Here is a 25,841-nt window from a genome sequence, read left to right on the forward strand (position 1 = left end):
TAAACTTCAGCTTGATCCCTGGCTTAAGGTTTGAAAAGTTCTTTCCAAACCCTCTAGTGGTGCCTTCCCACATCCATATTTTTTCTCTTGACATAAAGCTGCCTGAGTAGTATACTCTAATAGTGGTAAGAAAAAGCTATTGGCAGCCAAAACTGATTTTTTTTTTTTTTTTTTTTTTTTTGGTAACAAGTACATATGCATATTCTAAAGAGTAGATGGTACAACCAGAACTTGAAAAAAACCCAAATGTGACAGTCTTTGGTAACACTGTCACATTTGCTAGTTTTAGTTACGTGTATTTGCTATAGTGTTAAAACTAAAGTTCAATTAGAGTACTTGAAGGCAGTGTTTGTCCTGCAGCCTCTACCTGTAGGACAGCATTTCTGCAGAGCATCCTTTACTAGGCAGATGTCTTGTTCCATGTGTTTGGCTCTTTGGCTAAAGAGCTCTTTAAGTTAAGCCAAGAGGACTTGGAAGTGCATTTTTATTTGTTCAGGGAAGAAGATATAAAATGCTTATAGCTTATTATTGCTCTGCCAAAGACAGCTAAATAATTCATAAGAATATTTATAAATAGTTTAGTATCCATAGATGCTTACTTAATTTGCCTTTGCTTTTCTGCTGCACGATAAAGAAAAATATTTCATAGTCTGGACAGTGAGGCAACTTTCACAACATTTTTAGTTTATTCTGAAAACATGAATAAGGGCAAGGGTATCAATGCTTCATATGTATTTGTCAGCTGACCATTTAAGGCCAAGGGGTTACATTTTATCTCTTTGAGGTCAGTGTGACAAACTCCCGTTGAGCTATGGCAAGAATGTTTCTCAGGTGCAACAAGACCTCTTCTTTTGCTTTCCCCCCTTCCCCCGTAGTCAGTTTTCTACAACCATTAATAATTAATATTATCAGTAAGTTACATATTAACTTTTTCTTTACTCTTAAGAAGAAAAAAAATAGACAACAAAGTTAAAAGTGCCTACAGGAATTTTCACTTGGTCTTTTAAATTGCACCTTAATAGATTGTAAATACTTGCTGTGAAAAAAGCACACACCTTTCCTGCAGGCGATCATCGTTTACGTCGTTTGTTTCACGTGTGTTTGGTAAGCTACCACTTGCCCTTTGTTTCAGAAATACAGCTCCGGTATTTGTTACTGTGGGAATATTATTAACATTTTTATTTCTACGGGTATTCTTCATACCTACCTCTACCTAATATCTGGGTAAACGGCAGATTACAGTAAGCATATCACCCTTAATATTATTTTCCACAGTAATCGTGCATAACTTTACCAAGAGTGCACCAGCTACCATTAGGAATGATTTTATACTACACTTAGCCTACAAAAAGCCAGCAGCGAACAGGAGCGCGGCAGTGCTTTAACGGCTGCCGAGGTGAGCGGCCCGTCCCCACCTCACAGGATGGCGCTGGGCGGGTCCGAGCCCTCCCCCCGAGGAACCCCAGCTCGAAGAGGAAAACCCTCCTGCAGGCACACGGGCCTCCCAGCGTGCCGCTGCTCGCTAGCAAAGGCCTAGAGATGGTCGGGCGCCGTCCTGCCGCGCCGTAGCGAGCGACCTGCGCCCCGCCCTTCCCCTCACCGCCGGGCGCCCTCGCCCTTTCCCACAATCCCGTGCGGCAGCAGCACCCACCCGTTCAGGCGGCGGCCCCCGGCGCTCATCCATCGCTCGGCCGATCGGCTGCTGTCCCCTCGCCGCCTGTTGCTAGGCAGGCCCGGACGCACCCGGCCCTGGTTTCCTGCCCGCTCGGAGGCGGCCGGTAGCGGCGGGACGCGGCGCCCGCCCGCCCCCGCCATGGAGGGTGAGAAGGTGAGGGGCCGCTGGGAAGCGGCAGGGGCTCCGGGGAGCCGGGCCGGCCTGCCGGCGCTGCCCAGGCCCGAATCCTGCGGACGCGGCGCGAGAGGCCGCCCCGCCTCGCCCCTTCCCCCGCTCCAGGAGGGCCCTGAGGAGGCGCCGGAGGCGGTAGCAGCGCGGCCCAGCCGCCGCCCGACCCGTCTTGTTCTTCTTGCTCGGCCTCCCCCTGCTCCCGGCCCTTTATGCTTTAGGTGCCTTGGCGCCTCCCAAAGCCTTGCTTTAGGCGCCTTGGCGGCCTCAGCCGGCCGCGTCTCACTGCCGCCGCGCGTGTCCCTTGGCGTTGAATAAGCCAGGGCTTCTGTGGGGCCAAGGGCAGGACACAGCCCTAGTGTTTGTTCTGCTGGCCCTGAGAACCCTCATAGCACTCCCTGGACATTTCAGGTCTCCTTGTTTTGTCAGCACGCCGATAGAACTCGCACCCAAGTAGCGGTAGTAAGGAAGTCCTTATTCCTCTAGCCGACTGATGAGGCCGTATCAGCCACAGATGTTTCTGCAGAAGAGGATAGGTGCTTTATATAAATATCCAAAGCTGTTAATGTTTCAGGTTGTAGGTAAGGTATATTTAATAACTGATACTCCTGTAACTGCTGATTGTTGGGTTTCAGTTCATTAGGAACCCACATAACATGATAGTGTTAAATTATGAAAAGTTTGTAGAGCTCCAAAATAAAGCAAACAAAACCACATGGAGATGCTAACATCAACTATTGTCTTACTTTTGCTTTTTCAAGTGAATATGTATCAAATCACCTTTATTACTGTTGTATGAATCTGGATTTTAACAGCTAGTTAATTTGTGGTCATGCTGAATAGAAATGGAGTAGGAAATAGAGTGACTGTGCAGGGTATGTGAAGTAGTATGTTAGAACCACTCTAAAAACTTCCATTTGTGTATCATTTCAGTAACTGTGGTACATCAATAACCTCTTTACTGAAAAGAAGTGAATTAGTGAATTGTGATGGAAAGTTAAACTTAGATCTAAAATTTTTCAGGTGTTAGTATAAATCTGCCAAGGACCCAGAGGCAGTCATACTAACAGCCACATTGTATGAGAAAGCCTCCTTTTGCTGTTTCTGTTCTACCAAATCAAGTTTATCACTCGTGATGTTTACCTATTTGAGGGCTCTCAGATAGACAACTCATATTGGAAATAAGCAAGATAAATTTTTATATGTAAAAAATAAAGTACTTTGGTTTAAAAGCTACAGACGGTTTACTATTTTTCTGTTTCTTTTTCTTTAGAATCATAGTTAACCAAGTTCTTAACTTAGTTAAAATCATAATATTAAGTTCTGAAAAACTTCCTGTCTTTCTCGGTAGTGCATGAAGAAACCCCTTTTGATATCTCTTGAAGAGTCCTTTAAACTAAAGAATAGATTCTTAAATGTAAAAATTTTCATAGCATTTCTTGAGTTCAATAAATCTCTGGCATTTTAAGTCAGCTGATGAGCTCCCCATGCTCTCAGGTGGATTAATTAAGTTAAACACCAGTGTGGTTTAAATAACCTTAATCTGGATTTACGTGAGTATATAAGGACTTCTAAAGTAGTAAACAGGTGAGAAACTTCAGTAAATCCTTTTAAAGTTTGTTTTAAATATGTCTTTGTGTGTGTACAATGATTCCTCTACCTACAGAGCAACAGTGGTCTCAAAGGTGTTAAGTTTCTTTAAGCTTTGTAAAAGATCTCTCATTTTCTATTTGTTAGTCTCCTGCAAAAGCAGAGAATTAAGTGGAAGATCATCCTATATAAAAGCAATAGATTCTAGTGGTGGGGAGAGGATGAGAACTGCAGACGCCAGAAAAGTGGCAGATGCACCTTTTTGGGCACTAGAGAATCATCTCTAAAGGTTTGCTGCATGCCTTTTGCCTCAGCTTTGAAATAAATCTCAGACTACCTTACCTAATATTGTCTATATGCTATACAGGTTTTAGGCTATTAACACCATTAGCATTCTTTTTTTGATTGCTGATATGTACCTAAATACCATCTAAAACCAAAACATAATCATATATATTAAGGATTTTAAACAGGTTACTATTTGAGACTGTAACAGCACTCCTCTTCCCATCCATATACTTCCTTCCAGCTTACCCTCACACAAGTTCTGTCAAGTTTCTTAGGCTTTGTTAAAACTTCATTCTAGAAAATTTTCAACTTTGTTTTTACTTTCTCATTTGACTTTCTGCAGTAGTAAATATTTGTACTTTTTGCCTTTTTTAAGGATCAGAAGAAAATAAAACGCAAAGGGTGCTTTCATTTTGTAACAAAGGCTGCCTTTTTGGTACTTCTGATTGACTTAAGATGAAGTTTACCAGTCCACTACAATCTTCTATGAAATTTAAGTGTGAAAAGACAAGAATTTTTTCATGTAGAATAAATAAAAAAACCCTCCAACTACTAAAATGCTGCTTGCATATAATAAATGGGCACCATGTGTTTTATTTTCTTCCACCAGTGCAGCTCATCATTTAAATATTTATCAGCAATTATTTTGTTAATCTTTAGTAACTTTACCAAGTCTAAATTTGAGAATAATTGTAGGCTGGCCGTGTCACTTTGAATATAGTCATCATCCTTCAACGAACTAGTTAAACATATTCAATAGATTAAAATTCCTCATTTGCTATAGTGATCTCCAACAATATGGTTTCTTTTAGTTTATTTAGCAGCAGCCAGGCAGTTAAGGGCAGTAACTCAGCAAATGAGGATAGAAGAAATATAACCTGTTTAACTAGGGAGAAGTCTAGTGAAAATGTCCATGTATACTCTGAATATTTTCATTACCTTTTTGCTTTTTTCTTCAGTGCTACATACAAATATTTCATATGGCAGTCAACTTACGCATACAGTCTGAACCATTTTAAAATGTGAAGTGACAGTTGATTGAAAAATAGTGCCAGCATTTTTTGAGATGCGTGCAATTACTAAACCAGAAGATTCTCTGGTTCACTTGAAATGCACAGTAATCTAACTTTTTTTAACTTTCAGTTTTTAACAGTCTAACAAAAATGTATCATGGCTATGTCAGATCCCTGCTGATTTAAAAAAAAAAAAAAAAAAAAAGGAGTACATATGTCATGGTATTTTTAGATTCACTGCTGGGCCATGTTATTTATTCCCTGAAATGTTCTTACAGCTGAGTTTGGGGTGGCTCAAATGATATGTCTTAAGGGGAAAATACTGTATTTACTGTTTGCCATGTGAATGGGTTCTGTGAGTGATTCTGCAGAAAAAGATCTGAGGGTCCTGGTGGACAGAAACTGGAACGTAAGTCATCAGGGTGCTCTTCAGGTGGTTACGTTTCACCGCACACTGGTTATGTGTGTCACGAAGACCACAGCTAGCAGGTGTAGGGAAGACAGTTCTCTACTCAACACTTGTGAGGCCCTGTCTGCAGTACTATGTCTGGTTTTAAGGTCACTGATAGTAAAGAGATTCTAGAGTCAGGTGCTGAGATGGCTGTGGGGCTGGAGCCCTGGTGTATGTGGGAAGGAGGCTAAGGAGCTGTTCAGGCTAGAGATAAGAAAACCAAGAGGGGATCTTAACTGCTGTCTTCAAGTATCTAAAGAGGATCTGTGGAAAAGATGGAGCCAAATTCTTCTTTGAGATGTACAGTGAGAGGACAGAAGGTAGTGGCCCTAACTATCAGCAAGCGAAATTATGACTTGGTATGAGGAAAACGTTTTTAATTGAGAGTGGTCAAACCCAAGAACCAGGTTGCCCAGAAAAACTTCAACCTCAGAGATATTAAAACCTCACCTAAATAAGTCCCTGACCGGGACTTTTAAGTTAGATCTAACAGAGCAGGAGGTTGGACATTGAATCATTGATTACTTTGCGAAAGTGGCCTGACTGTGTGTACCCATTTGGTCTATCACTGGAAGACCAATTTAAGTCTTTCTTGAAGGCTGCACTGTTATCCACCATAAGCACTGACCTCAGGATTGGTTACCATGTGTATACAGAGCTGGATAACCCAGTAGAAGTCTGAGCTTCAGGCCTCTTCCAGGTCCAGTTAGATCAGGTACACTGTAAGTGTACACATTAGGGCTAAATCAAATTAATGTTTACATTACAAAATTCAGTGGTACTTGCCATATATACCTTGATCCTTTCCTTTGAAAAACTTTTCATTGTTAAATGATTTACTTCTCCCTGCAGATTGATTACTCAGTCTTTTGCTGTCTTTTCTGTTCTAGAGAAGAACCAAAGAAGATACTTGGAAATCAGAAGAACTTAGGAAATATCTTAGGGTGATTTTATTTTATTTCTGCTAGTTTTGATGTTGTTACCTTACAGCAATGGAATTTTTTGGCAGTCTAAATGTAGAGTGTTGACTGGTTATTCTACTAGCCACTCTGCCTGGTGGGATCCATAATAGCTCTTTAAGGCTCTTGGGTACACCAGACACTTCAAATCTGCATCATTGAATACAAACAGGACAGATCCTTAATCTGTAGCTGCTAAATTCCTTGTCACAACTGACCGTTCTGGAATCTGTCTAGTCCAAGTGTGTCCAGAAGCTGCCCCACTCAACTGTTTCTAGCTACACAAGTCATATAAGATTATTCTACAGATTTCTTAATTAGGTAAATGGAAAAAATACCATTGTTATGGTAATCACACAGTACACAATGGGATCTGCTTTGCTGGCCACCCAAATCCAAGTTACAGCTCTGCTTTAAGTATACTTATTCATTTTTCTACATGTATATTATGTATTGTATTTGTTATCATCATCTATCATGTTTGTCATGCACTCTTAAACTGGTTAATTACTTAATCTGCTAGTCAAATAAGCATTCAGGCTCCAGTCAGTCAGCCATTGATATTCATATTAGTTTTGTGCTATATATTTTTAAAAGCTGTTTTCCAATATGTATCTTCTTTTCTATGTCTTGTGCAGATCTTCATTAGTCCTTTGATAAACTAAAGCATCCTACTTGTTAATCTAGCTAGCTTTCTAGCAATTATATTTCAAAGCTCCCCATTATTTCAGTGCCAGTTCTACAGTATAAGTACTTTGTATTTTTTAGGCATTCAGTAACATTTCCACTACTTCCATGTGGGCTAAAGCAAACAAATGTGAGTTGTTAGTTCCAGCAGAACTGGTGTGGTTGGACTTTCATTTCTGTGGAACAGATGGATAAAGTTTAATTCAGTTTACTCATTGACTATAATAAAAGCAAGTTCTGTTTGTTCTGCATTGAGTAAATAGCTGAAATTGTGGATGTAGTGAAATCAGTGGGAGTTGTGCTGCTTGCTTCAGTATTAAAATATAATCTCTTATGACTTTAGAAAAATATAAGAATAGTTGCATCCTTAAGGGATCTAGGCCCAAAAACTTTCTTTCACAGTTTTTATATGCTGCCTTCTGTTCAAGTAAAAGCCAATCTTCTGAAGGCAGCTGCAGGATGCACAGTTATCTATCATTATTGTTTATATCTGTAACATGTTTTACAAGATGGTGCAGTTTCTGTCTACATGAGCTAACTTAGTTAATTTTTCAACCTAGCTCTAAACAGAATGCACAGTTCCACAGTAAATTTTCTTTTTTTTCCCTAATTATTTTCATATACATTGAAAATGCAGTTTATTATTTATTTATTTTATTAGTTCTTTTTACAATAAGTACAGACATGTGTTAGTAATTTTAAAAAGTAAGCCTAGAAATATATCAGCATTTTAATACAGTTTGGGAAATTAAATCCATAGTTAGCAATCCACTGTTTTTTTTTCACATGAATATACTATATCAAAACAGATTGCTGAGTTATAATAATAGATTTTTTTTTTTTTTAAATTTCAGGCATCACAATCAGATAGTCAAAATGAAGACCAAAAGCACAGAGAAAAGAAACTGCAGAAAGAGAAGTCTGTTCATGACACAGACACTCATAAACATGAACGCAAAGACAGAGGGAAGAGCAAGGAAAGAACGAGAGAGAGAGAGAGATTTAAATCTGGTGAAAGAGACAGGGATAAAATGAGAGATAGAGAAAGGGGAAAAGAGCACCAGAGAGGAGACCGAGAGAGATATAGAGATAAGCTTCAGGAGTCAAGTATGGAGAAGGAAAGATACAGTGTACCAAAAGATAAAGATAGGGAGAGCGATAGAGAACGAGACAGAAAGCATAAAAGACATGAGATAAAGCAAACAGATACACAAAAGAATCTGAAATCATTTGAAGGAAGAGATAAAGAACACCACAGAAGAAGAGAAAGCAGGCATCATTTAGGTAAGTTGCTTTGGGTTGCTGTTATACTTTGAAATATTTGATATTTAGATAGAAATACTCTGAAACCATACCCCATCTGTACAGAGAGGATAAAGAGAGGGAGGCAATAGTACCTACTGAAATGTATATCTTTATGGAATCTTGTGGTAACCTAGTTTTATTTCGGTGCTTTTAAAATTTTTGGTGCTCGTTTTCCTTCCTCTGGAGAGAGGGTGAACGTCACTGTTTTAGTTGGTCAGCTGACTTGAAGAGAATAAGTACCTTCCTGCCTAAACATTCTCTACTGAGTGATCCATTTGAATCCCCAAATTGCAGAGTGATTGCTGAAGTTATTAGCACGTGTCATTACTCTTATCATTACACAAGACAATTGAGAACAGAGGGATTCAATAGGAAAGACAAAGGAGTAACCAGCTTTGAAGAGAGAGAATTTCAACAGAATATAAGTTATTTTTAGAAAGCTCTTATTTTTTAGAAAACCATGTCACTGAAATACTATTTTCTACTTGCTAGAGTTAATTATGTATGGAGGTTGAGTATAATAACATTTGTTCATTAATTTATAAATATATTTTCTAGAGGAGGAGAAAACAAGAAGTGAAGAACGAGAAGTAAGACATACAGAAAAGAAGGTAAAGGAAAAGAATGAAGTGTTTCATAATAGAATAAGATAAAATTGTAGAATAATGAAGAAAATGGATCAGACTGCAGTTCCCAAGAAATCCAAGAGATGCATAGATAACAAGGTCCTCACGAGTGTACAAAACACACAACAGCAAAATATATCTGAGCCATTCCATTTTAAGGACATACTTCATTCTTTTTTTTAAAGTAAAATAAAATTTGCATAGCAAATGCTGCTTTATTTTTATACAGCTACATCAAAATTTTCCGTCCGCTATTTATGGCTTTATTACAAGGATATTAGTAAGTATAGATCCCATTTTATGTTAGACCACCTAGTAAACAAAGAAATTTTTGCGTGAAGAATACATAAGCCAAAGAATATTCTGTAGCAAAATATGTGATGTCTCAGAAGAAATAACAGAATCTCAAGTGATACAATAATTTGAAACTTGCCATCATAGGAGATTAAAAAAAAAATGGCTGGAAGATCCATGTGGCAGAAAGAGATTAGGTACTTAGAAATCCATCATTCTAATGGTCAAAAATGGATAGATTTATGAAGCTAAAACAGTGTTGGAGAACTTTCTAACTCTTTAATGTTATTTTTCTCTTTTCAGGTTAATGACACCAAAATGAGCATTGACAAATTTTTAGCTTACAAAGTTGAAGAAGGTGAACGTGTACACAAGTTACAGAAAGATCAAGAGTTGGATAAAGAGAGAGAAAGAAGACACAGAGAAAAAAAAGAACATTCTGTTGGGCCAGGAAAAGAGAGGCTTTCAAAAGAGAGAAGTCATAAACATTATGAAAAGGAAGAAAAACATAAGTCAAAGAGATCTGAAGAGGGATCTTCCCATGGAGACAGAGAATGGCAACCAGCAGAAGCCAATGAGAGAGTAAAAAGTAGAGAAAATGAAAGAAAGAAGCGTGATCTAAGGGTTAGTTTTGTTAAGACTACAAAATATTACCTAATAACTTCCTTTAATTGTTCATATATCATCACTGATAAGGTGAATAATAAAAATACTAGGATTGTAAGTCAACATTTTTTAAAATTTGAGGCTAAAGAGTTGGATAAAATACTACATCTGCATTTAAGTATCCTAACCCAGAGCTGATTCCTTCCGTGTGAAAGCCAACTGCCATGTCTTTTATTCATAACATTCTTTATTGCTATGACTTTTGAAATTTTTACTAACACTTCGAAGTGGAGATGAAATTAGGCTAGAGGTCCATTAAAATATATTGGCTGCATTTGTAGAAAAAAAATATGACTTTAATAGAAGCTATTGTTGGTGTTGCCTATAAAGGGACCGTGAATATCTAACTCATGAGTAGGCACGTGAATATAGATCACTTGTATTTGTGGGGTTTGCCTCTACTTCTGAAGCCATAGAATATCTTTTATGGTTCTAATACAGAGCATGATGGTATATCCTAGAGACTTAATCAAAACTTTGATGTTTTTTACTGGTTTTTATAATACAAGTACTCATTCTACAAGAATAAAAGAAGAAATATATAGTAATTTGTAACTCTTAAAGTGAGATAAGTTATATGGAACATAGAACCATTCAGATGGTCTAGGGTAGTTTCTTCTGCTGCTTAATGAGTGAATATGTACAAGCTTCCCAAAGAAAAGTTCAGAAATGTATTTTCTAGTGAAAATACTAGGCGTATTCAGTGTAGGGACCCACCACAAGTAAGTCCTGTAACTGACCTTCTGCAGCAGAATTCAAAAGTCTACCAGGAGCTTGCTCAATGTTTGACTTCCTTGGAAATTTACTCAAGTAGCTGTTACAGAATATATGCACTGAAGCTCATGCTTCAATCTCAGAGTTATGTTTCTTTTTCTGATGTTCATGGATAGAGAAAAGCACCTTTATCTTAAACAACCTGTTGAATACATTTCCAAACTTAGGCAAACCTTCATAATACAGAATTTAAGAGTGAAGTCCGTATACTGGGCATTGAAAGTGCCTGAGACTCTTCTCTGTTCCTGGGTCCAACTGGTGTGAATTGTTGCAGTCCATACTGTTAAAATCTCATTCTTTGAAACAGGTTTGTCACAGCCTATTTAGTTCCTATCAGTCTTTCAGCCATGCCTAGGGGTTATTCAGGAAAGTGCTCTGGGCTCAGAATTCAAGCGGTATACACTGGGCCCAGAGCTTTTTTTAACCATTTTTACTGATATACTATGTGAACGTGTGCTGTAAAAAAGCTGGCATTTACTCTGGTAAAGCATTATAAAGTTTTAAGCAAAGAAGGCTCAAGATCCCTTCTTGTTTCCTTTCTGAAATGCATGCAGAAGGGGAGGTAGCCAAACTTCACTCCCGAGTATTTAATATTTTTGGAAGAAGCTCATTTTATATGTATAGCATATCTTTTATGGGTGTTTATTTTCTTTGCTTACCATATCTGTAAGGAGGAGATTATTCTGATGTTAGTTCATACACAGAACTTCTTACAAGCAATGACTGATAAAAAAATAGTATGTGTCATTGAAATAATTAATTGGAAACCTTTCTTACTGTTTAATATCACTCCTACTAATACAGGTTCATATACATATTTCCTCCCAGAATTTCTCACACATGAATATTGTAACTTCTTTTACAGAACAGTGGATACAAAAAAGAGGAGAGGATTGAAGAAGAAATGAGCCATCAGCGTGTAAGGTAAATTCAGAGATTTAAAATAAGTATGTACTGTATGGTATCTACTAAGATTCAGTCACCACTAAAACAATAAACATGAATTCTTGATCTCAAATATCTAGAGTGAATATAATTTTTTTTATAGGCCCTTTGTACAATACTATAGCACTTAAAAAAAAAAAAAAAATCTGTGTTTTGCCTCTAAGAGGATTAATATAAAATGTATGTATTTGTATTCCTTTTTTTTTTCCTACCCCAGGATGGCAAGAGGTATTTTGGAGTCCTTGCAAACTACATATATATTAATCTGGCACTTAGTTTGGGGGACAGAAATGCTATATTGTACCACCTGGAAATTCACTATGCAGTTATGTGGACACATGTAAAGTTCATGATGAACTACATAGGACTCTCTTATATTGTTTATTTTAATTTTAATATCTTCTTAGTTCCTACTCTGAGTGGCATCTAAACAATTATATATATATATATAGCAAGTTTAGTGTCGTATGTGAAAGAGAAAGTCCAGGTCATCCTCAGTAGGATCAGTAAAATTTCAGGATGATATTTCTAAGTTTTATTGCTAGCAAATATAAAATGTTACAGAAGTTCTGTATATACTGTAGTTCTCTCTGCATTCCTTAATGCTTTAGCATTGTGAAATTCCAGTACAACTTTCTGAAGTATAACTCTCTGGGTTTGTTGACAGTCATGATTCTCATTCTTAAACCCTAGTTTAGCTTCCTAGCTAAATAAAAGACTAGCATGCTGGCTTCTAGGGACACTGACAGAGATAGTGAAGTCACTACCACTATTGGCTAAGTATTACTATTGTTTCTTAAGCACGGGACAGATCACTTTAGTTGTAGTGAATTTGTCATTGTGGAAATGTGTCCTGTACTAAAGAAGAAAATGAAATATTTCAGAATACATATGTTGGGATGCTTCCTAGCAGCAGCACTCAGCTGTGTCAAGCAGTGCCGAATATACAGGTTATATTTTGAAGCTGTTGCTGATGGGGTGTTGTGGGGGAGTCATTGCTTGTGCATAGCTGGGAAAAAGGAGTTAGCCATCTCTGAATGGCAAGGAAGGCAATATGGTTTATTGGGATGTCCCAAAACCTTGGTTCGGCCTCAAGCACTGTGAATGTTGAAACACTCTGGTTTGTTATGAGAGGATCCAGCCAAATTTTAATTTTTGTTACCTTTTCTTATGTTCATCAGTCCCAACAGCAGTATATATGAATACCCTCTTACTTAAGAAGTTGGAACATTCTCTTCTTGAAGTCCGATACTCTACTTATAAAATAATCAAATAGGTTGTTAAGGAGCAAAGCTGTTGTTGATTTTCTCCTGCTCTCTGACCCTGATTGTACTGTCCGCATAAATAAACCTCCTGAATGAAAGACCAGGTTGGAATGTCAGTCTGTGATTTATAGCTTTAGAGCACATTACACCAACCTGATCTTGATCTCCAGTTTGCTGCAGATATTAATGCAACAGATGTGTGGATTTAATAGGTTTTTTCTTCCTTACTTTTTCTTCCGTTTTGATGCAATTATAGGCATTAAATTTGGACAAGGTTTTTGAAGTTCTTAGCTGATTAATCACTTGGCTGTTTCACTATCATTTCATATCATAAATAGAAATCTATAAAAGCATTTGTAGAAATATTTCAGTTTATTGGAAATTTTCAACTATTTTTTCCTTTTCAGGAAAAAAGACCTATTTTTTCTGAACCAAACAAACACCCACCCTACAAAACAAAACCAAAACCAAACTAGTGCTTTCTTCTGAGTTAACCAATAAAACTGATGTTGTCTTTTTCAATAGGACTGTAAAAGATAAAGGAAGACTCAGTGAAAAAGAGGAGAGGGACATGAGACAAGAGGTAAAACTATTTGGTTTTAGAACTTAGAATGTTGTGTTTTTCTTGGGATTACTAACAATTACAATATGTATTTCAGTATAATGCCATTCTAAGGTAAGATCTATGTATATTGGTCTTCAGGTATCTCCTAACCTCTCTTTCTGGATACAGCATTAGAAAATTGATTTATTCTGTATAAATATGCTAAGCATTGGAGGTAGCCATCTATTCAACTGTATTTCAGTATCTTCTATGCTTGAAAAAATAATTCTCAATGAGTGGGAAGAGTTTAGTTGTATAATACAAATCATCTACATACCTAAAGTATATTATTTCTTTCTATAAACAGCTGACATAGGCAAATAATATGTAATGGAAGCCAAGTAAAGTGCAGCTAGCAATGTAATTCATATGTATCTCTTAAAACAGTTGCTATAAGAGAGAGGAAGGCATTTTTATATGTTTAAATGGACAGGTGCAGACAGAACCAAGTTTTCAGCAAGTCTGAAGTGCAAGCTGTATAGACTTGGGTTTATCTGGACCAGTCTGTGCAGATACAGCCTAACTTTACCACAAAAAGTTTTAGCATATTTTGTCATATTTTCAACCATTCGTAACCATCCCCCAAAATCCAAATTCTGTTTTGGAATGTTGTCGGATTATGGTCCTGATCTAGGAGAAAGTAGTAGTACCTAATGAAGGCATCCTTTTCCATATCCTCATGTTATGGGCAGCCATATATCTTTCAGCCATGTATCTTTCAAAACCATACTAACTTCTATTAAAACCTGGCCGTTTTTATTCCAGAAATACTTTTTTTTCAAGTATGTTCTAAGACCTCTGTTATTCTTCTAATTTCCAATATATTTCCATTATTCTTGCTTTAGTGCTAGCATTTAGCTCAAATACTTTTTTAGGGTTTTCTTCCCCTAATGAGGTTATAGAATGCATGTTTGTCTCTGACTTAATTTTGCTGACCTATACAAGCCAAATTCATCATTCCTCTCATCATTCTAGCAGTTGTCTGTCTGTTTCAATTTGCATTAATTTTTCTTGAGTATGGGTGACCAGAGTTGAACACAGTACTGAATGTGAATTTTCATCAGTGCCTTTTGTAATACTGTACATGACATAAATACTTATCTGTTCCTGAAAGAAGTAGCTTTCTGACATATTCTTAGATTTAGTCTGCACAGCTTTTACCACTGTAGCCAACAGTCATCCTGGATCAACTAGTACGTTCAAACTGTTCTCTTCCTCTATTGTTTCCAACAGCTGAGGTTCCAGGTAGCAGCTGGCATTGATGGCCCGGGTTCAGGTCACCTTTAGGTGTGAATTGTCTGTAGTGAGGACCTAAATCTCCTTTGTAGTTTATGGAGAGAAATAGGCAGTTCTGTCCTTTTATATTTGATCTCCTTTTCTATTATCTTCTCTGTCTTGATTGGCAATAGGAGGCAACCTAGGAGGGCGAGATCCTTACTTAAGACCTGCCTCTACAGGGATAATTAAATCAAATTCCATGGGCATCACGGTTTTGCCCCACCAGCAATTAAACACCACACAGCTACTCGCTCACTCTTCCCACCCCACAGTAGGATGGGGGAGCAAATTGGGGAAAAAAGTAAGACTCATGGGTTGAGTTAAAAACAGTTTAATAGAACAGAAGAGGAAGGGAGAATAATAATAATAGAATATACAAAACAAATCATGCACAATACAATTACTCACCACCCACTGACCCATGCCCAGCCAATCCCTGAGCCGCAGTGCCCCCTGGCTAACTTCCCCCCAGTTTATATATTGGACATGATGTCATATGGTGGGAAATATTTCTTTGGCTCATTTGGGTCAGCTGTCCCAGCTGTATCCCCTCCCACTTTCTTGTGCACTCCCAGCCTTCGGTGTCAGGGCAGCATGAGAAGCTGAAAAGTCAGTTTATCAACATTATTCTCATCCTAAATCCAAAACACAGCACTATACCAGCTACTAGGAAGAAAATTAACTTTATTCCAGCTAAAACCATGCTGTTGAATTTCTTCATTTCGTTGCTCCAAATGCCACAGTCATCCAGGTATTTCAGCATGATTTCCTAATCCTGCTTTGTATTGACAGTGTATTCTCCATATATTCTTTAAAGTAGGAACCTATCTGTGATAGGGTGATTCTGATTTCCTGTGAGAATGTAGGAGGTTCTTACGAGGATGGTAAAATTTGGACAACTACCGACTGGTGGAGGTTTTTAGTGTATGAAACTACACGTGTGACAGATAATTTATGTATTATTAATAAAAATGACAGGTCTATAGGCATATTCAGGGATAATTAGAGAAAGGTAATAAAGGCTATAACCATCTTTATGGGTGTATTACTACGTGTGTCTTTCACTAAATGGAATAAGGATTTTAAAAAAAATGCTATATGAATTAGTTACTGCTGGGTACTTGCAACCTTGCAGGCAGAACAAATTGGGGAAGTTTTGCCCAGTTTTGGCCAGTTCTGCCTGGATGGACAGCTTGACTACTATAATTTATTTTTGATCCAAAGATTGATCTGATAAATGACAAAAAGCGTCAACCAGAAAGACCAAAATACTGTAGTCCTAGTTCTAGGAGTCTGATGACTCTGAAAAGTAAGATATCCACAGAAGCTGTATACTGCTATATAATGTCTCTAATACTTTTGAAAGTACTACATTCTGTGAAAAGTAGGTGGCTCTAGCTCTTGAAGAGTTGTGAAAGGATCGAAAGTGTGCCTCATTTGGCATTTGACTACTAGCTGCTATCCTTTGTAAATGTAGAAGCAGGTAATAGATATACTGTTATGCTGGGTAATTTTCATAAAACATCATATTTATTTCCATCTTGAAATCTTTTGAAATTCATTACACATGAATAATTTAGTCTATGACTTTGAAGAGGCTACTGAAGGAAAAGGCTGACTAAAAATTGGATAGACCGGTGTGTGTCGTTTTAAGCTTTATGGTTTTTTGGGGTACATGTTGGGGGATTAAATGGCATTATTTTAATCAAGTTCAATAAGGTAAAGAAAGGCAATTTCTTTGAAGGTATTTCAAGGATGCCATAAATCTTATTCCATGAAAACAGAGTAGAGGACTCAATGTTAATTAAACTATTTATATATAAAAATACCTATTTTCCTGTTGTACCCATGTCTCTGTGTTCCTGGTTCCAACATCTGCACTATTTTATTAACAGACTGAGTCCCCTAGTATAATTTAGGTGTAGGGATAATTTTGTCTAATCCTGGAAAAAGTAGAACAGTCTTATTCTGTTGTTATACCATCATAAGAGTATACTATTGAAATTATAGGCAACACAGCAGTTTTTGTCTTTCCCAGTAAAAATACTGGTGGGAAAACAGTTGGTCTTCCCAAGATAGGGTTGAGTTCTGTTTTGTCTTCCTGTATTATTATTTTAAGTCAGTAATTATCACTTGTTAATACACTTTTATTTATATTTCTAAACTGAATTTGTTGTATGTTTGCTTGAAAATGTAGAAATATCTGAGAAGAACAACTGTTCATCTATATTTATGCTAAGATCTGGCAGATAAAGATTTAATTTTTTTGTAAGATTATTCAACAGTTTCATTTATTTTTCTCATTTAGGAAATGAAAGATGTGCACACCTATAACTCAAACATGGGATTTGATAACTTTTCAGCAAATTATGAAGATGATTTTGAAGTAAGTAAATGCATACAATTATCCTTTTGAAGTAATTCTCAAGTATCAAAATAGTGGTTAACTTTATTCACAGAAATAAAAATTACAGGATGTTACATGGTTTTTACTTATTCTTTTTTGTGACAGTGACCTTCACTTGGGTAACAGTAGATAATCAGTAACTAAAATGTTATGTAGAAACTCTCTGCTGTATATTTCCATAGTTTACATCAGCAGCTGGGAACCAACTTTTGCTTTTGAGTTGAAATGTTCACAAGATGTTCTTTCTGTCTTCCTGGATTTCAATTATTTCAATGATTTTCTGTGAAAAATGGTGAATTTTTTAAATAATGGGAGCAAATAATCAATTCCAGGAGGAAATAAAAAGCCTCTTTGCTTTTCATTGCAAAAATATCATAGAAAAAAGTATTGACACATAGCAGTGTGTCTTTCACTGCTTTCACTAGCTTTCACTGATAATTGAACTTTCTTACTTTTAGCTCTCTTTTGTTTACTTTAAAGTTATTAAGATAGAAGAGTGCGTTGAATGTGCTTTCATTGCTAGCTGAACCATCTACATCTTTGTTCAGCAAAACTAGAATTCCTCTCCGCTTAGGTGAGGCGTAATGTCTGCTGTTGAACTGTTCACTATAGTAGCCCTTTGCCATTCAGTGGAGAGAAATGAGCATGATTAAGACTTGTTTGTACCATTTCTGTTAGGTGATTATTTTAGCATGAGATTAATTGTCTTAGTTAAGAGAATTATTAAAATATGAACCTTATGCATGGACTCGGAAACAGATAGTGGTAGTTTAGTAAATTTGAGCCTGCTATTGAAGGGCTGCTTGATTTAAAACTATCAAACAACTTTATGCATCTATGAAGCATTTATGCCACTGAACACTGTCATTTTATTTCTTTAAAGAACACATAATTCACCTAAATAATAATTCCTACTTTAGGATATTAAAAAAAAAAATCTATTTTGGGCCCTAAAGAACATCACAGTGGGATTATCTTCTCATTATTAAAATTGCTGCACAATCAACACATGCCATTTTCTTTCTATCAAACGTTTATTTTAAAATGCATTTCAGTCAGAGGATTTATAGCCATCTGTATGAGAATTTTATTTTGACAGCATTTTATAATTTCCTTACAAAGATCTTGAAAAATGCATATATAATTCATGTTTATTAGTTATTGAAAGTCCTGTTACTTTTAAAGGATTATGAAGATGATTTTGAAGATGATGAAGATAAAAGTGATGAAGGAAGAGATGTAGAAGAAAACCTAAGAGAGATTCCATTTTCCAGAACATCAGAAATTGAAGAAATTCAAAGAGCAATTAGTGCAGAAAATGATAGAATTTGTACTTCACTGCCAAAGAAAATTGAAAGTGAAAAAAAGGAACCAATCATGGGTATGTGACTAGATACCAGTCTTTTTTTATTAAATTGATGAGTAACACATACAACTTATGAGTAAACAGGCCACTTTTTCTAGAAGCCTGCCTAGAGGCAGAATTCTGGTTCTCTGGATGAGTCACTTAGGCTTGTGGGTAAGTACTGTAACTTCCACATTGCTAAAGAATGATTCAGAGGCATTACTAATCATTTAAAATGTGAAGCATAAAAATTTACAGACTGACATTTAGTATGTCTTATTTTGGGTAAGAAGAGGATATGACAGTCTGGATTTTGAAAACTGGAGGAGTGCTAGAACAGTTTGGGGCTTTTGCTGACATTAATTCGCCTTTTAAGCAAAGTTGAAGCCACTGCTCTGAGTGGGAAGGCGAGAGAAATCCAGATAATACTTAAATATATAGTTCTATATTACTTTTAAAATGCAGGGTTTTTTTCTGAAATGTGACTATGAAATTGTTGTCTTGTATTCAGTTGATCTGATACCTGTGAGTGTCAGATCTACTTACTTAACTAACTGCAGTTGTGGTTCCCCTTTGCACTTTCCACTCATGTGAATGGCAGTATAGAATCATTGCTCAAAAGAATCTTAAACAGCTTTTAATTCTGGTTAGTACAGTCATGGAAGAACAGCAAGGAGTTTCTGTAAGTCTTTACAGTATCAATAGATTTTTGGTTAAGGAGTCATTGCAAGTCAGAACCAGTATACTTAAGAAGAATTATGCAATTATCATTATTTTTCTGACAGAATTCCATTAATGCTATAGATGTAATGAACAGAGGGAATTCCAATAGATTTTTAAATTCTGAATTGTAACAATTAATTCTTTATTGTAAATTATACAACACTTTTTTGATGAAGTTTTGATCTCATTTGGTTAAAATGGTTGTTGATAATTCTAGTAATGACTTTTAGAAGTTTAAAAGCAGTTTACAAGTATTATCTAAAAAGGCAGTGAGGAAGGTCAATTATCTATCACCTAGCCAGGAAAGGGAGTAAAATCAGCATGACATCAGATATAGTTGTTCCATTAACTGTGGCTTTTAAAGCAACAGTTTTCAATGTTTTGCTTATTCATTCAAGGGCATCAGTTAAGCCTGTGTTGATGAGGTTCTCCACTAGCTGTAGTGATGAATTCTTATTTAGAGGTATAGCACACTCGTGGTGTCATCTGCGTGAATTTTCTATGATTTTTAGAATTGATCACAAAGCATTTTACTCTACAGAGGGGAACAAGGGACCTGCTAATGGAAGGAGAAAGAAAGAGGCACTGTCTGCATCAGTCTTCTAAAATAAAAATAACAATGGTCAGTCATTTTGAATTGATTGGTAAAGGACTATAATAAGGGAAAAATGCTGGCCTGTAACTGAAGTTAAGAAGCTTATTTTACTGATAACCGTGCTAAAGCACATTGTGTAATGTGCAAACTAGTAACTTAGTAGCTGTGTCGTAATAAATCTGTTGCTTTTTAGACTTACTGCTTTACATTTTAAGGTGCTGTAAAATGTGAATTATAACACTAACAATGTTTTATAATATCACAGAAAGGCAATACCCTTCTGTCAGAAACTCTTTTTGTGGAATATTCATGGATTTTCAAATGGCAAACCAGCGCCAAAGTAGCCGAAGTATGGCTAGTAAGCAGAAGTAAGTGTATTTTAAATAATCCACACAAAATGATAACTTGCTATGTGAGATAACATTTTTTTCATTATATTTGAAATATGTGAAGCTTATAAATTTGAGGCTTTTAGAGTCAAATATTATTTTGTAAGCTAACAGTAACTAGTTCTTAAGTAAATATTTACAGGCTTTGCTATGTGTCGTTTTATAACAGAAATTTATCTATATATCAGTTTATGTATATAATTTTATTACAGAATGAGTTGCCAGCATTGTCATTTCTTTGTATGATTCTTTAGTCACTTAATTAGATATTGACTTATAGTACTAAAGGACAAGCCTTTTAGCTGCTCTCAAGGCTCTGCAGAACTGTAATTTCTCAAAATAATTAATACTCTATGTGGTATATACTGTTGCCAAAATAGCATGTTCCCTTTCAGGGATAACACCAGTTGGTGTAAAAACATGTTATTACTGATCTAAAATTTTATCTAAATTTGAGATATCTAAGACAGCTCTGTATTAAAGAAACAAATTGATGCCTGTTTCTTGTGGAACTTGCCAGGAGCTCCAGATTTATCTGAAGCACTGTATATATCTCCAATTTTCTGTTACATTGATTTGATACATAAAGCAAGAATATTAAATTTTATTGATAATACTGGATTCTAGGCTGTCAAATTCACCTTGCCTAAATTTGTATGCCCAAATTTCATCTGAGTTCATTGTTTAGGCTTCCTCTCTAGACTGTGGAGAGATCAAGAAATTCACAAAGGTGTCTCTGAAGAATTGCCTTCTGAAATGTTTGTCAGCCTCTACTGATTATGTACTATCACTGATTATGACTATGTATATAGCTTTGTGTACATGCTAACAACATATATAGCCTGTGAAGATAACTAGCATTTTCATGGAAAGAGAAAGGGTTTGTGAAATTTAATGCTGTGATAATATATTGCTATCAGTAAATAGACTGAAAGCATTCCATAAATAAGCTGTGACACTTTGGAGTTGTAAGTATTAATATGAGGCTTATTAGTTTATTTTAAGGATTTCTCTGCATGTATCATTAAGATTTGTAAGTAGGAAGCAACTTTCATTCGTTTGACTTAAATCTTAGCAATTTGTGCCCACAATGTTTATGAAGAGGTGGTGTATTAGGAAGTAGAAGTAAAAATAAAAGAAAATGCAGTAGATGTCATCAGGTAGCAAAAAGCAGATGTGAAAATTGTCCTTATGCATAAAAAATATCCAGCCTAAAATATTGGAGGAGAAATTCCACCTCATGTTGCTCTAGTCTTTTCCCTTTTCAAATACTGTCTTACTGAGAAGCAACTGCAACTAGAATATGCATCTGTAAGACTGTTTAGATATGGAATTGCTACAGATCCACAATTGTATCTGCGTTGTATTTGTTTTAAGTATATTAAAAAAGACCTGAAAGTTCAAGAGAGAGAAAGAGAGACTACAAAAATTTTCTTGTCAACAAATCTGTACTATAGCAAGAGCAGGGAATCAACTTGTAACAGACATCTGTATGTAATTCAAGAAGTTAACTCTTGAATAAAATATCTTAACAGTTTTATGACATTAAAGTAGATAGATAGTTGTGTGAATTTTGACCAGGATCGACTGTCTTTTCGTTATTCATACATCCACACAAGTGGAGTGGTAAGAATCTCTTTGTAGTTGATAATAAATAATATCACATAAATATTTTAATATCACATAAATGCTTTTTACTTGTCAGAGTAAAATACAGTATATGAAGGTAGATTTATTTTCCAATTAAGAATCAAAATTTAGTTTTATTTGTGAGCAAATATGAAAAAAATTAAGAATTGAGGTAGGCAGAAAGTAAAAGGATTGAGGGAAGCTGGATAGGGCAACTGAGTTATTTTTTTATCATTCCAGCAAGGGAATCTAGGAAGATGGAAAGATTTGGCATTTCATAGGACAAACACATTCGGATATCTCAAATACTGTACAATGTGCTAATCTTATTCAAGACAAAACATACAAGTGCAAAAATACATAGCCTACCTCAATTTCGAGTACTCATTAGATCAAGTCCAACAGTCCAGTAACTGATAGTTTTTGGGGGCCTGCTTTTTAGGGAAGAACTCATATCCATGTCCACAGGTTGTGAATCGACAATAAATTAATTTCATGTATATATTTAAAATATAGTTTAGGATTGCTGCTATTGTTATTTGTTTCCCTAGCAATGTAAAGAGGTGCACATCCAGGCAGTCTATTCCCAGTGGAGGTCATTCAAAATACATTTGTGTAAGTCTAACAAGACCAGGACGTTACAGATGATCCTTATAAAGCATGTACACATATAAGTGATGTAAGTTAATGAAATGAGTTTAGGAGAATTAGCCACTATCCTAGGAAGAAAGAGACATTCATCTGTTACCTCACAGAACAGCTTTGGAATGCTTGGGCAAGATGATTGTGCTAGGCTTTGACAGTTTGGGTTTAATAATAAACCATGTAAGTTTGCCATTTGCAATCAGTATTGAATTTTCAAATATGATAATTATCTCAGCATAACATTAAATGAGAACTCATAACAATATTATATGTACTTCTATTGATATATTTTTATCTGTCAATTAATTTCAGTACAGCTTCAATTCACATAGATCAATGGGTTGTTAGATCTCTGGTATTATACAAAATCAGGTTGTTTTTCTTTTGGAATACCAAATATTTGGTCTTAACCATTTTTGTGTTTCTCTCTTGTAATTCATTCTAAAGAAAACGGAGTTCAGAACTTCTCCCACTAATTGATCTGGACTTCTCAGTTAGTTTTTCTTTGTTGGATCTTCCTCCTGTAAATGAGTACGACATGTATATCAGGAATTTTGGTAAAATGAACACTAAACAGGTAGGTAGCAAATACACAGTAATATTTAAATCCTGAAAATGCTGATTGTTCTGGAAAATATTTTTTCTTACAAAAGAAAGTTACTAAAGCTAAGAGGACAATAAAGTAATAAATTAATTAAGCCTTAATTACCATAAAGCAACGATATCAAAACTTTTGGCCAGACAGGCCATTTCCTTTCTGTGTTAGGGCTCTCTCGTGTTCCTTCCCCATTTTCTAAAGGACTTTCTGTATGTCTGTGGCTCACTGTCCCACGTATACTGGGTTTAGAGTTTGTGCATCATGTAAGACATTTCTGTATTTTTGCAGTAGGTCTAGCACTCTTGTGTGAAATGTGGTTAAAAAGTGCATGTACAAAATAGTGACACTGTGTCAGTATGCTTAGGTCTGAATTTACAAATAGAAGAGATTGCATGCATCGGTTTTTAAATGACTGTTTAAGTTCTATTCAGTTATGTGCTGTCATTCTTAGCTGTGTCACCCATATATGGATCACTTTATCTTTCTACTTCAGGCATATGTTCAGTGTAACGAGGACAATCTTGAGAGAGACATTCAGACTGAGGAAGTTGAGACATTGGAGAAATGGACACAGCATCCAGGAGAAAGTGCCCTTGTATCTGGAGGTGAAGAACATTTTAATCTTATTTATGGACGTATGCATGTAAACTTTCTCTTTTGTACCCATTAATTGTCAGAATTTGTAACGTGGCAGGCTGCATTGATAGCAAACTGCTATAGGCACTCTGAATCCCCTTGTGGAGGGGGTGGAGAATAAGCAGCAGAAATAGTTTCTTCCTTCTGGATTGCTGTTTCTGTTGGCAGCAGATACAATTCCCCAACAGATCTTGTTCTTCAGTACTGTTATTTCTGCTGAAGAGAAGTTGATTCCTGCCACTCTTGCTTAAAAATTTCATTGTTCTTATGGTTTTCTTAAATAATTCCTTTTTGAAGTGTCAAGTTTGGTTTTGGTTTTGTTTTTTCTTAGGTCCCATAAACAACCAGGATATGTCAGTGAATGGAGCTCTAACACCTAAAATTGATTCACAAAGATTAGCAAATTTCCTCCGGTCTGCTTGCCAGGTACACTTACATACTTAATATCCCTTGAGTTGTGTGCATAAGTATGCAGTGTGATAGATCATTTACAGTACTTGTTCTGACTAATTTAAATAAATTACTTAAATAATACTCATTATCAGTGAGATTCATCTCCCTGCAAAGGAATGGAACCAGAGATGTGCAACTTGTATGTCTGTAAAGCTCTATTTGCAAAGATATAAAATTAGCAAGAGAGTTGATAAAGGTTTATTAAAATAATCCACATGCCTTAGAAAGCTACAAATAGCAAAGCTGAAAGATAAGATGACCCTTTTATTTCTATAAATGTAATTATGTTTGAAAGGTGATTGCTGTTTTGCTAGAGGAAGATCAAGTTGCAGCACAACCCAGGTGGAAACTAAGATCTCGACAAACCAGTCTGTCTATTAGTGATAGCTGTTTCCAGTTAAATACTAACCAGCCATTCCTTCATGGTAAGGGAATTTTATTCTACACCTTTTAGTATACAGTGTGAACTCTTCTTCCTTATGCAAAATACCATGCTCTTTGTCTTGACTGAAGTGCAAACAGCACATATCAGGATATACAGATGATGTAAAGCCCACTTTTCTTTTAATTGCACTAATCTTGCTATAACTCTGTGCAGACTGGTTTCACATAGGGAACATCAGAGCATCCTAGCTGCTGTGAAACCAGGAATATAGCCAGTGATTAGCATGATATAGGGGTGTCCTGGATGTAATTTCTTGCCCCTCTTGTTGAAGGGCCATCCCAAGGGGTGTAATTTCATTTAGGGTCTTTATGCTGACAGTAGGGCCAAAGTTGCAAGTACAGCAAGGTTGCTGAACAGGGAGAATATAGCCTGATATATTTGAACTGCAGCTATATCTTCCCCATATAAGCAGTTGATATTCAGAGGAAAAGCAAAATTAAAAATAAAGTATCTGTAATTATGTTAGGAAGACCTATTATAACACAAAACCATATGTATTCTAACACGAACACACGAGATGAACCAGAAAAAGCCTGGCCTGTGCTGTTTCCTGTTTGAGACTTAGCTTAATTTTCAGTATATATACTGACATCAGATCAGATTGGCTTGCTTATGCCCAGAATAATTATTCTATTAACTTCCTGGGTCTTTTTTTGCTTTCTACTTAGTTCCAATCTTTTGGATTCCTTCTCTAGTCCCTCTGTTTTTCTTGTATAGCATCAAAAGCATCCCACTGTTAATAGAAATATTCTTTATAATTATGTTTTAGCTTCTTTGGTTGTTGCTATAGCAGCTAAATATGCTTTTTCATCTGCAGTTGAGTTTACTCTTTTATTTATTGTTTTTCTTTCTTGATTTTTTTAATGGTTTAGACCGAAAAATATCCTGCCTATACGTCTCTCAAGTTCACAGGCAGACACTACTTTCTGTTCATGGATTACCTAAAAAAGCAGGTGTTGGTTTACTGAACAGAAAGAGCATCATATGCGTTTGGAACATCTGGCAGCCATCCAGTCCTCAGAAAGTTTTAATATGTGACTCAGAGGTATGTTTTAATAACATTGTATATTTGCCCATTGGCTTTATTATGTGTATTTGTTTTCTTGTCTTGCTGCAAGATACGTCATCTTTTGAGAAACACATTTGAGCCTAGTGAGTAAAGCACTATTCTCATTCCATTTTGTGCTCCAGTACTAGAATGTAGTGATGATCATGGTGGGTTTTTGTGGTGGGTTTTTTTGGGGTTTTTTGGGGTTTTTTTTTTGTTTGTTTGTTTTTTTTAATTTTGACTCAATTTCGTGGTTGAAAAGGAGAGGGAAGTAAAATGGCTTGTTCAGATGGTGTTAGGACTTCTCTCTACCCATCAGTATCATACAGTTTAATCAACC

General features: G+C 36.1%; 1 protein-coding gene across 4 annotated transcripts in view; it reads left to right on the forward strand.

The window, feature by feature from the left end:
- Positions 1-800: 800 nt before the first annotated feature.
- DYNC2I1 (dynein 2 intermediate chain 1) overlaps positions 801-25,841 on the forward strand; it is a 46,457-nt gene continuing 21,416 nt past the window's right edge. The window contains exons 1-15 of one of the 4 annotated variants that reach the window (XM_074831718.1): positions 801-1,828; positions 6,076-6,129; positions 7,686-8,115; positions 8,695-8,747; positions 9,360-9,680; positions 11,362-11,420; positions 13,232-13,289; positions 16,897-16,974; positions 18,181-18,376; positions 19,924-20,026; positions 22,769-22,898; positions 23,413-23,524; positions 23,887-23,981; positions 24,304-24,433; positions 25,326-25,498. In XM_074831718.1, coding sequence (XP_074687819.1) covers positions 1,814-1,828; positions 6,076-6,129; positions 7,686-8,115; positions 8,695-8,747; positions 9,360-9,680; positions 11,362-11,420; positions 13,232-13,289; positions 16,897-16,974; positions 18,181-18,376; positions 19,924-20,026; positions 22,769-22,898; positions 23,413-23,524; positions 23,887-23,981; positions 24,304-24,433; positions 25,326-25,498 — 2,007 coding nt within the window. In that variant the 5' untranslated portion in view covers positions 801-1,813. Of the gene's footprint in view, positions 1,829-6,075; positions 6,130-7,685; positions 8,116-8,694; positions 8,748-9,359; positions 9,681-11,361; positions 11,421-13,231; positions 13,290-16,896; positions 16,975-18,180; positions 18,377-18,448; positions 18,515-19,923; positions 20,027-22,768; positions 22,899-23,412; positions 23,525-23,886; positions 23,982-24,303; positions 24,434-25,325; positions 25,499-25,841 lie in introns of those variants that run through there. The other 3 variants (XM_074831710.1, XM_074831711.1, XM_074831726.1) reach the window with 3 other exon arrangements.

The sequence above is a fragment of the Strix aluco genome, chromosome 1, assembly GCF_031877795.1.
Source record: "Strix aluco isolate bStrAlu1 chromosome 1, bStrAlu1.hap1, whole genome shotgun sequence".
Lineage (NCBI taxonomy): Eukaryota > Metazoa > Chordata > Aves > Strigiformes > Strigidae > Strix > Strix aluco.